Consider the following 12,474-nt stretch of genomic DNA (forward strand, 5'->3'; position numbering starts at 1 on the left):
CTATACTACAAGTTTAAATGAAAATAAAATTAAGAATGTTATTTTTAACAGATTAAAAAAAAGTAGGAGTTTCTCAATTCGACGCGAGTTTATTAATTCTAGTCACCTCATAAGTTCGTTATTTATTAACCAATTTTAAAAAATATTGGTTTTGTTTGAGAGAGTGTACTTTCGGATTGGTACCATTTAATTTTTACGAAAATTGGTGCAGTAATTTTATGTTAAAATTAAAATAACTGAAATAAGTGAAGTAAATTGCCAAAAAAACGAAATGAACTATATGAAACCACCGCCACTATATTTAGCATAGCACCGCTTTCAAACCGATCACTAAAAAGGACATAAAACGAGGTTTTTCTTCGTTTTTTTAGGGAAAGGCATCTTTAAAGACGGCTCAATTTTTTGTTAAATAGATTTTTATTTTTTTCATTGCAACGATAATGTCAAAGTGTCTAAAAACCATTGATCAAAAGTAACAGACGGAAACCGGAAGGGATCCTCAAATTCAAACGAAAAGGAATCGAGACTTTTTACTTACTTGATCTTATAAAAAGAATTTATTGGAGCATGGAAGTGATACAAATAATGAGAACCTAAATAATATGTACCAGTGGCGATGGATGGAATTTAGATGAAGGTATGCTGTCCTAAAGAAAAGGAAATTTATACAGCGTAATACATCCGGTTTCTCATATATCTATTTAAAGACAACAAAATGCATGGATTTCTAAAGGTAACCCGACGGATGAACTTGCATGAACTCTTCGCCGCTGGTGTGTGTGCCCATGTGCATGGTTTCGATTTCGTGGTGGTGGTGCTCAAATGGGCTATAAATATTGAGTTTATCTCTTTTCCAAGAATATCTCAGTAAAAATACTCAGCCTAGAGTTGTGGCACCTCAGGAAGCAAGAAAAGCCGTCTCGTCGGTTTTTTCTTGTTTCCTGTGAATTTCGTTAACAATGGATATGATGCAATACGAAAATTGTGGTTGTCATTGATTTGATGTTAATTATATTAAGTGGTTATTAAAACAAAGTTAGTGAATACGCCAGCAGGTCATTATCTACTATCTGATAGTGATCGTTACATTAAAATGTCTTAACAAAATATACATTTCGTAAAGAAATAAAACAAAAAAAATATCCATTTATTATTCTTAACTTTATTTTAGGCTGGGTACAATCAATGATTTTACATAGTTACCTTGTTAGGTACTTTAACAAGCATTCAGTTAGGACAAACTTATTTATTTACTAGGTACCACATACACGAACTGATAAAATGATTAAAAAACATTCGCACGAGTGTTTTTTAAACTGATGTTAAAAAAGCGTTCAAATACAACTGCATTCCCAAGTACCTAAATGTTCACACGACAGCGTTTTTAGAATACACGACGCTTTTTAGCGAATAGTGTTGCATTTTCAATTTTGAGCGTTGGAAATAGAGCTTCATTCATCTTCATACTTTATTTTATTTACTTATTTGGCGCCTGGAGCGACTGCTCCATTTGCCGTATGGACGGGACACCAGGGCTGCGATATAGGTACGCTACGCCCGCCAACGCTGGCTTTTTTAACTCTCGTGCGAATGATACCTTATTATGATTCAATGTGAGAGAGTGCTGATAGGGTTGTCGCTCCAGGCGAAGGTGTCGTTGGCGAAGACATAGAACAGCCAGTAGAAGAGGTTGAGCAGCGCGAACGAAGCGGGGAACAGAACCCGCGCCGCTCTGTCTATATGGGACACGCTGTTGATGTGGCCGCGGTTACCTGAAATATAATGAAAAGTTACTTATAATAAAACTGTAACAGGTCAAATTCTGTACATTGAAGATATTTTGAAAATTTTTATTGGAGGGCATAAAATCGATACTGTCCCGTGTTTTTCTTGGTCGGGCATCACGCTGAAACTATTGAATGAATTCAAATGAAACTTGGCACGATTTGAGACTATAGTACGGAGATAGTTATAGGATAGTTTTTGTTGCAAAAATTTAATCAGAAAGGGTTGAAAGTTTGTATAGAAAGTTCTACAATTTTAGAGTTACAGTTATGGAAATTTGTCCATAAATCATAAAAAATATAGGAAATGTAATGTGATTCAAAAGTTTTCAAATTCAACCCCAATAATAGGTACTCGCGACATATAATATAAAGTAGGCGGATAATTGTGCCTCTGAGTAGGTATAAAGATGATAAGCTGACCAGCCTCTCTCTGCCGCTGTCTCCGGTACTGGTCATCTCCAGCGAGACAGTACAGCAGCTGCCTCCACCGCGGCACCCTGACTTCGGTCTGCGTGGTGCGCTCCATGGTGAGCCGGATGGCTGGCTCCGGCAGTTCGGTTGACTCCTGCTCGTCGGATGTCGTTGGAAAATTCTAGAAGAAAGTCTCAGATATTGTAAATACCTAATATACAATAGGCTCGATTAACCGGATTGGTTAAGTATAGATCCAGGAAGTAAGTTGAACTAAAATGTCAGTACAGTAGCGCGGGTACAATTATAAACGAAAGTGTTAGTGCTCCGAGGTTGCCCGGTTCATTAATGATGTCAAATAATTGAAAATTTCGTACGCGATTCTACCCGAAAAGTTTGTGGCGTACAACTTTATGGTTATCGTTATTATCGTACCTAACTCAAGTTAAAAATTGCGTATAAAATAAAATTAAATAAAAATAAAAGGTTATTAAGTTTAAAAAAATTAAATATATTGTTTTACGATCTAAAAAAACGATAATAAACAATTTAAGACCGTTTTCAAAAAAGTGTCTATTGGCTACCGTGGGTAATTACGATTAACTACGGTAGCAGTATGGGCTAACAAATCATCGATCATAAAATGAGGCATCAGCCCCTGTAGTTAAGTGGCACGTCGATTCTCTTTCTACGATCGCAAACGCTTCGAAAACTAGAAAAATGTATGGGAATGACAGATCTTGATCACTAGCCCTGTCGATAGCAAATGTCATTCCTATATATATTTCTAGTTTTCGAAGCGTTAGCGATCGTTGAAAGAGAATCGACGTACCTCTTGGCTACAGGGGCAGGTATGTCAGCTATCGCAGTCTTCACAAGTACTTACAAAGTTAGCACTAGATCTGGTAGAGCTTCGTCTACGCACAGCCAGCTGTCGAGCCGCGAAGGCATCGCCGCCTACCTCCTCGATCAAGTCCTCCCACTCTGAGTCGTCTATTACTATTTCACCGGATCCCACCTGAAAAAAAATATATATGTATATTACAATACCTTCATTAAGGCCTAGTTCGGACTACTTCAGTATTTTAGTCGAATACGAACGATTTTTGGGCGGTAAATACAAAAGTTGTTCAAACTCGACTAAAATACTAAAGTAATCTATAGTAAGGTAAATAAGGCCTAGTTCGGACAAAAATTGGACGTGTACGAAAAATTTTTGGATTCGCCGCCCAAAAATCATTCATACTCAACTAAAATACTAAAGTAGTCCGAACATGGCATAAGCCTGAGTGAGACACTATATTTTATCTATAATATTAAGTATTTCGAACAACTGTCTCAGAACCTGATTCTTACGGTAATAAATTGGTCATTTATAAATACATACCTAATATGTTAAACAAGGACATTTTAGATATGTAACTATTTTAATGATATAAAAAAATGCAACCATACAATAGTATGGTAGGTACGAATAATTCGCGAATCGATTTAAGTATTAAAGTAGGATGCAATTGAGAACTTCCATTTTCAACAAAGAATAATGAATCTTCTTGCATACAATAACAATAAGGTAACGATGCAAACAAACCTTTGTGAAATAATGCACTCCGGCGAACTCGAGTAGCGTAGCGATGCAATAGAAGAAGCTCATTAGAAGGAACCAATCCAACGCGGTCGCATAGCGCACTTTGGGCAGGTCCGTGCGGGAGTCCAGGCTGATTGTAGACAGCGTCAGCACGGTTGTGATACCGAGACCTACCCGGTCTGAAGTGGCCTACGATAGTCAGCAGTTAGTAGTATAATAGTAAGATACTGCTATATATGGCGGCAGAAATAAGCATGATAGGGCTTTTTAACTCACGATCTCCGGGGCGCCCGGACTGATACACTCAGGCCAAAACACCCTTCCCGAACGGCCCTCTAAGCCGAAGTCCGAGTCTCAGAGGAGACGCCCTTAGAGAGTCGTTCCGCCCATCTATTTATTTATATACATGACATGTGCCCAGAGAAACATTACAGTTTCCCAATTCGTTTCTTGAGCAATCAGGAATAATAATTACGACAATAAATCTTAAATTACAAAATGAAAGCAAACAAAATAAATTAAAAATAATAAATTCAAATTTAAACAAATTAAAAATTAAGAATAAATTAAAAATAATAAATTCAAATACAATCAAATTAAAAATTAAGAATAAATTAATATTAACCAATTCAAATACATTAGAATTAAAGCATTCAAATAAATTAATAATAATAGTCAACAGTTAAAATACACAAAACAAAAAAAAAAAACAAAAAAAAATAATAATCAAAATTAACTATTCAAAAAACAAAATTAAAAATGTCATATACATAAAATCTATTCTAATAACAATTTAATTTTATTTACAATCTGATAGACAGGAGTGTGAAAATCAACTCTGCTTCTGCCTTCGGGCCCCATCAGGCGATGCTTCTGTGCTCGCCCAAACCCTCCGGTAACGCCGCTGAGGTCTCATAAGGAGCCTACGAGCCTACGACACTTATCTACACAGTCAGGAAAAAATCTACTACTCTATAACAGGTAGATAAAGAACTTACCTCGCGATGTATCCAGAAAGAGACCCACGAGAGAACAACGATGAGGATACAGGGCACGTACACTTGGATGAGGAAATATCCCGTATGCCGCTGTAGATTGAACGATACTTGCAGCACCGAGAAATCTCCTTCGTTATACAAACAAACAGTAGGTACAATATATATAACGTCCATACACAAAAAAAATAGGGGACGCAAAAAAAAATTGTTGGCTTTTTCTTGGTGGACAATCGGCAATTAAAGACGTTAATTAAAAATTAAAACGTCGACAAAATAATTTAAAAATGTCTCTTGCTCTTGAACAAAGACTTCACCATCACGTAAACATCGAGGCAATCTAGCTACTCGACATTACGAATACAGTGAGAAAACTTAAACGGACCAAACCATTTGAGTTAGTGTTTAGTGACCAGTGATAGTGTAGTGTTATGTGCTACATGGAAGATCTCGTGTACAAAGTAACCTAAAGACGTAATAGTTAATGAAAGACTAAGATTAAGTTATTGGACATTACCTATCTTAGTGTAATAATAATATGTTATAAGTTTAGGTTAAAGTTAAATCACTAATTAGTCACACATGTAGGCTAGATCGTAATTTTATGAATTTATAATATTTACAAAGAAAAAAAAACGTTGACGAGAGCCGAGAAAAATGTTGTTTAAAAGTCTTTACAGGAGGCTTATAGGCTGTTGATGATGACAATGAAAGTTCGATTTTTAACTCGAGTTAGTTTAGGTGTATAAATTTTCAAAATTGACTCCGCCCCTGGTCTCGTGGCCTGCGTCCACAGTCAGTAGACCACTAGATTTAGGGTATGATGGCTAGTCAACCAGTCAAACATTTTTAAAATAAAACTTTCTAAATGTAAAAAGCACGTAAAAACATGCAGAGGACACCAAAATTACATTAACTCAAGTCGACCGTAAAAATTACTTAAACGGTAAGCGGCGACGCTCCTTAGCCACGGCCACGATTAGTGGAGATGAAGGGAAGGTAGATCGAGTGTCTTACCTCCCTGATTTCGATGACGTAACGAAAATTTATTTAACCTAGAGATATATTTAAAATCTCTCTAGATGAGTACTTAATGTTTTATCCAACTGACTTTCACAAAATATTAGACCTAACAGACGTACGATTGGATTCAAGGTAGTTAGTCTGATGGATTTGAGCCAGAGAAATATAAAAGTGATCTAAACCATACCTACATATGTTTTTTGTGTCTAAACTGTGTACTTAATTATAAAAAAATCATATAAGATATGAAAAATATCCATAATTCCCTGTGCTTTATTTGTCAATAGTTAGAGGTAGGTACCAGAAAGTCTCATCAATATACATCTTTCTTTCATCCGGAAAACGGAAAGGAATTATTGAACGAGATAAATAAAGAGTTTCCTTCAGGCGTTTTCCGAGTATACCTACCTACATGCACCATACAGTTAATACGACTACGAGTATATTGCATCGGAAATGGTTATGTTTATGTACTTAATATGTACTTATCACAGACTACCTATTACCCGCGGTTTTGCCTGCTAATATATTTTCTATTCGAAAACAGTGCCTTTTTCTAAATTATTCTTTTTTGTAACTCTACCAACTTGTATGCAAGTTTCATGATGTTGAATAGATAGATTGAGTGTAAACGCCTTACTTATAATCAAAATATACAAACTTACTTTCGAATTTAAAGTATTTGTATACGGATTTTGTTTAGTTCATATATTAAACCTTCTATCTTTAGGGTTGCAAATTGCAATCAGGATATTTTATCCTATATACCTATACTTACTTATGTGAGTTATTTTTCCATGTGTTTCTCTGACACCATACTGAAACGGTTTAGAAATTCATAGAGTACCTAACGTACATTCTCGGCAGTAAGGTCAAAGCTAAAAATAACTAATTGTCAAGTAGGTAAGTGTAAGCACGTCTCTACTCAACCTAGTAATATAATATTAACTAGCGACAGTAAAGTCACTATAGTATAGTTACATTAGGTAGGTATATTTTTTTCACTCACAAACAGCTTCATTTAAAAAAAATGTCTTTCTGCTATCTGTATGCCGGTTATCTCCCAGAGGTATAATTCAAATTATTCAGGACAGATTCAAAACGAAGTTCTACTTCTGTATTAAAATATTTATTAGGTATTCTATACCTATGATATTTATTATTTATACGCCAATCTTCTTTCTTCATTCTTCTAAAAATATTTAAATTGAATTTTGAATAAAAGAAAGTGTTCATCTCGATACGCTCGACAGAAGTGAAATTAACTTAAACCTGCTGCCGAGAAACGGAAGCCAGAGTGGCACCGTAACGAGTTACGTTACGAAGCGGTTTATCCCATAAGAAGTTACTTATAACTTCAAAAAAATCTAGAATTTAATTTTACGAATTTAATTACGAACGAATTTAATACGAATTTAATTTAATTTTACGAGAAGATTAGTTTAGTTGAATTTGTTCAGTGACACGCAAGCTTAATTAAATTGTTGTAATGAAAGAAGTTTTGGTTGAACTTACCTTCTCGTCTCGTGAAAGTAAAATTTCTATAGGGGAAGCTGATCAGATCGAACTGCGACAGAGTCATGCCCGGCACAAAGTTCACACTTTGGGAATTTTGCCATTGGTACACCAGCTGTTGATTCGAGTAGGCATCTGTAAACAGAAACCAATGATATTTTATACCTACTAGAGTCACTAGCGCATCAAAACTGAGGCGGATAAATGTGCATAATTGTCTTAATTTCAGTTAGTCGCTTATTAAACAACGAAAGTTATTTAAATACTCAATATTGTAGACAATGTTTAGGTATTATACCTAAACATTGTCTACAATATTGAGTTTGACGGCCCCCATGGCGCAGTGGTATGTGCAGTGGACTTACAAGACGGAGGTCCTGGGTTCGATCCCCGGCTGGACCGATTAAGGTTTTCTTAATTGCTCCAGGTCAGGCTAGTGGGAGGCTTTGGCCGTGGCTTGTTACCATCCTACCGACAAAGACGTACCGCCAAGCGATTTAGCGTTCCGGTACGACGTCGTGTAGAAACCGAAAGGGGTGTGGATTTCATTCTCCTTATAACAAGTTAGCCCGATTAAATCTTAGATTGCATCCATCACTTACCATCTGGAGATTGTAGTCAAGGGCTAACTCGTTAAGAAAAATAAAAAAAAAGTGTTTAGGAAGTGTAAAAACTATATTAATAAATATAAGATGTAAGTAAACACAAAATTGTACATGTGTGCGCTCAGTGGAGTCGCTTGAATTCGGATCACTTTTTGCGGTGATTTTGTAGTATAAAACAATCATTGGAAATACCTCATTAAGTGTTAAAACTTTATAGAAAACAACAAGAAATAATATTTTTAACTATATGTGAATGTATAGGTATCTACTTATTGTTATGCATAAGTAAACTATATTTTCTTGAAGTCTTGGTAAATATGGTTAACTGACAATAGATTTTTTATTAAAATGTTTTTTATTTTTTACAGAATAGTAACAGAAATATTTTATATTTTCCATTTATTCATTTATCCATTGGATGACAAAAATGGCAACAGGAAACATTAAATTTAACAAACAATTGGTCACAAGTGTACTATTAGGTACAGTTATTTTTAAAAGAATATTTATTTTATTTTCAATTATACTATTAATTATCATAATTATTGTCGTTGCTCGTACTCGTATAAATCATTGATTGGTATGACCTAGATATATAATTAAAAAGATTCCAGTCACCGCACACTAAAAAATTTCAAGAGTAACGTAATAAAATTTTTTAACATGCAAAAGTGCACACGAATTTATTTTATTTATTTAATTAAAAACAATGCAAAATAAAAACTATAATAAACAAAGAAGTACATTTTACATAACTTTTAAATTAATTAATTTCAATTAAATATACAGAATTGTAGGTTAAAGAAATGATAATAAGTGATAAGACTATTAGATACTAGAGCAACTTCTTTGACAAACATTATACTTAAAAAAAAACTATCTGATTTAAATTATTAAAACGCGGGATACTCCAATTAAGTTAAAAGCTTGTTTTAGTTTTTGCTAGTGCGACAGTAGTCAATAATAGTCATATCATATACAATATTTAATTGCAATTTACTTCATTCCTTCCATGAAGCATTTGACTCCGATCCCTAGTATTTTAAGCTACAGCTTGTGCGCTGTAGGATGGTGCGAGTGACAGTTCCTTGCACTCTTGAAAGTTTGTCGCGATTTACGATAATATAATTATGAACGTCATAAGGCAACTCGCACCATGCTACAGCGCACGAACTTTAGAGCTTTTATTTCCCGATAGCATCACAAAAGTGGAAATAAATACCTTAACGACGTTTTTAACTTAGCGAAAAGGTACAACAAATCGATTTGTCGATAAAAAATATTGGTGTACAGGCATTTGAGCGGCTGAGCGTATTGTGAGCGATTCCTCGCGCTCTGATAACTTCTTACGGCCGCCAGTTTCCTAAACCGTGAGTGGCGTTGAATACTCACAGCTGCCGAGGATAAGCGGGCAAGATTGGCGATCCATCGGGAAATTCCGGAGCTCCATGGGACACTTCGCTTTGATAGTCAGCCTGCGGCAAAGTTGAACTGAATATGTTATCAGCACATGCACCCCTGTATGAACTTATGAATATAAACTAGGAAACGACCTCTCTGGCATAGTTAGTAGTGACGTGGTTCGCAACAGTTTGATTCCCAGCTCGGGTCAGTTTACGATCTTATATTTTCCAAATTGACAAATCAGTGGCGTTATCATGCGACCAACGACATAATCTCGTAAAGATTTGCACCAATGGCGGTGTATATACCGCTACAAATTTATTTCTTTGCCTTGGGTCACCCCAAGGACTGGAACAACTAAGCCGCCATTAGACGATATTTTGTCTATTTCTCTTATTATATTAACTTAATTGCATGTTAGCACCATTGGAGTCAGATTGGCTTTTATCTTAAACTGTATACTTGTACATAGGTATATATTCTGTAACTGTATCTGTTGAGATCGTAGTTAAGGCCTAACTTGTTACTAAATAAAAAAAATATATAAGTAGACTCGAATTGAGAACCTCCTTCTTTTTTTGAAGGCGGTTAAAAAACAGAAGGACTCATTTATAATATGAAGAGATTTGTTTGTAATAAATAAACTTCTTGAAGTGGATTAATATTAACATTTTTGTAAAGACTTATACATGGAATTATTATACATGTTTCTAAAAGTGGAACTTGAAGAACTCTGGAATTATTTCAATATTTTTTCCGACGACGGTAACGAGAGCGTAGCATTTTTCAAGACGTCAATTAAAATGAACGGACTATTTCTCAGCGACTATAAAATTAATTGTACTTTTTATCCTTTATCATATTTTTAATTCTTAGACGCATCACGTTTCGTCAACTTTTCAACTTCAATTTTTAAACAAAAAAGTTTTTAATCATTTTACAAAATCATAATATTAGACTAATGATTAGTAACGACTAACGATGGAATATTTCTACGTTTTCACTACTTATGGACAGGGTTACGGTTAACGTATATTTTTATGCCTTTATGTCGCTAAGGGTCAGTTTCACCACCTTCTAATAAGTACGGCCTCTTTGACGACGCAGTGATATGCGCGGTGGATTTACAAGACGGGTGTCCTGGGTTCGATCCCCGGCTGGGCCGATTGAGGTTTTCTTAATTGGTCCAGGTCTGGCTGGTGGGAGGTTTTGGCCGTGGCTAGTTACCACCCTACCGACAAAGGCGTACCGCCAAGCGATTTAGCGTTCCGATACGATGTCGTGTAGAAACCGAAAGGAGTGTGGATTTTCATCCTCCTCCTAACAAGTTAGCCCGCTTCCATCTTAGACTGCATCCTCACTTACCATCAGGTGAGATTGTAGTCAAGGGTTAACTTGTGAAGAATAAAAAAAAATGTAACAAAACTTACATTTAGACTATCTGAAGACTGAAGAAGAAATGTAAGTTTTGACACTTTCGAACTTTATGTAAGTGGTGAGTAGGTACTTATGTGAAGGTGGTGAACCTTATTAAAGTTAGTTAAGTTACCTCATAGAGTAGAGAATGTCGCCGTGTTGACTAATTCTCAATAGTTTGTTGGGCACAGTGATGGTGTGGACATACGAGTGTTTCCCATTGTAGAAGTAGGTATCTGGCCGCCATATTCTCTCCAGCATTTTGATTGATAGCGACAACGATCGTATCGGGCCGAGGAAGGAGAGGCGCGTGTCTCGCCAGTACTGTCTGAAGTAACAGTCCATTGAGTAATCCTGTATCGGAAATATTTACGAGTTATTGCAGGATAATTTAACAATTATTTTATCCAATTCTTAATAACAAAAAAAAGTGTATGTATGCAAAGCTATGCAAAGTATATACGAGTAAAATATTTTCTTTTCATCTTGTTTCAAATCACGACAATTTTACAGAAGTTTCAGTTCGATATATTCTCGTCCGAATTTCCGTTATGGCATTGGCAGTCAATTACTATCTATAATGTTATAGTATATTTTACAATATTTTAGTACACAAGTGTGTAAACATACGAGTACCTACACAATATCGCAGAAAACATATGTAGACAATATCTACAAATTCTTCTAGTTTGATGGGTAGATTTGATTTGGTAGAGTCACCACTGTAGTAATCGTACACAAGTTACAATGAAAAAATAAATGCTGTGTAATACCATATAGGGGTGACAGCTCTTATTTTCCTAGTAGGATTCGAATTCTGTTTCAACTTTCAGGACGTTGGCAAAATTCGGCATTAGATCTACATAAGCACAATAATTAGCATGAATAGATATTTAAGAAATTGTAGTGAACGTCATTTCGTAGATGTAATTACTATATTTACCATATCTAATTCAGACACCGGTCCCATACTTCTTATTAATATATTCGTTTGCACGACAGTAGGGTAGCCTGTAAACAAAACAAATAGGGTCATGTATCTTGTTAAAGTTCTAGAACTCATCCATTTCCCTCTTTAATTACTTAACCCAATAAATTAAAGCACGTACCTTTCCCGTGTGTGGGGAGTTGCGAATTTTCATAATTCTTCAATAGATTTTCCAGTACCAACGTAATGTTTTTCGATACCGCGTCGTTAATGCTTCTCTTCTGATTCGACTTCCCATCGTTGGGTTCGGCATCGTCGTAGGTATCGTTGAGAAAACTCGAGAGCAACGCGTCAGATCTCTCTTCCCAGTACGCATCATCGTCCCTTGACAGATTTTTAGCGGTCGTAGATAAAATCTTTGGAGTGCCCCTCTCGCTTTCATGGGACTTGAAGGATGTCAGCGTTATTGGAAATGTTCCATTTTTGTTCGTGAAGTAGATTGCGCCTTTCGCGTCCACGAGCAGACAGCTGTATCAAAAGATTAGATATGTTATAAATCTAGCTATGCTCTGGGGCTTTACTGTCGTTAATTTCGTCCTCGTAGAAATATCGGGGTAGAAATTAGATAATAATCCAGATAATAATCTATCTCTTAGCCAAATTTTATCCAGATATCATAATAAATTTAATAACATCTGATAAAATACTATAATGGATTAGTAGGTAGGTAGTATATTTTAGGTACTGTTTAATAGGTCTATTTGTTTACACTTATTTCCACAGGTAAACAGAAATCGGTAAA

General features: G+C 35.5%; 1 protein-coding gene across 4 annotated transcripts in view; it reads right to left on the reverse strand.

Moving 5' to 3' along the window:
* Nucleotides 1-1,128: 1,128 nt before the first annotated feature.
* The window catches only part of LOC112054503 (gamma-aminobutyric acid receptor alpha-like), a 34,738-nt gene continuing 23,392 nt past the window's right edge, over nucleotides 1,129-12,474 (reverse strand). For 3 of the 4 annotated variants that reach the window (XM_024094307.2, XM_052882139.1, XM_024094308.2), the window contains 10 exons: nucleotides 11,854-12,200; nucleotides 11,688-11,755; nucleotides 10,878-11,098; nucleotides 9,317-9,399; nucleotides 7,320-7,454; nucleotides 4,785-4,912; nucleotides 3,790-3,975; nucleotides 3,085-3,216; nucleotides 2,208-2,379; nucleotides 1,129-1,772 (listed from right to left, as the gene is read on the reverse strand). In XM_024094307.2, coding sequence (XP_023950075.2) covers nucleotides 1,609-1,772; nucleotides 2,208-2,379; nucleotides 3,085-3,216; nucleotides 3,790-3,975; nucleotides 4,785-4,912; nucleotides 7,320-7,454; nucleotides 9,317-9,399; nucleotides 10,878-11,098; nucleotides 11,688-11,755; nucleotides 11,854-12,200 — 1,636 coding nt within the window. In that variant the 3' untranslated portion in view covers nucleotides 1,129-1,608. The remainder of the gene's footprint in view (nucleotides 1,773-2,207; nucleotides 2,380-3,084; nucleotides 3,217-3,789; nucleotides 3,976-4,784; nucleotides 4,913-7,319; nucleotides 7,455-9,316; nucleotides 9,400-10,877; nucleotides 11,099-11,687; nucleotides 11,756-11,853; nucleotides 12,201-12,474) is intronic. The other variant, XM_052882140.1, reaches the window with a different exon arrangement.

This window comes from Bicyclus anynana, chromosome 6 (assembly GCF_947172395.1).
Source record: "Bicyclus anynana chromosome 6, ilBicAnyn1.1, whole genome shotgun sequence".
Lineage (NCBI taxonomy): Eukaryota > Metazoa > Arthropoda > Insecta > Lepidoptera > Nymphalidae > Bicyclus > Bicyclus anynana.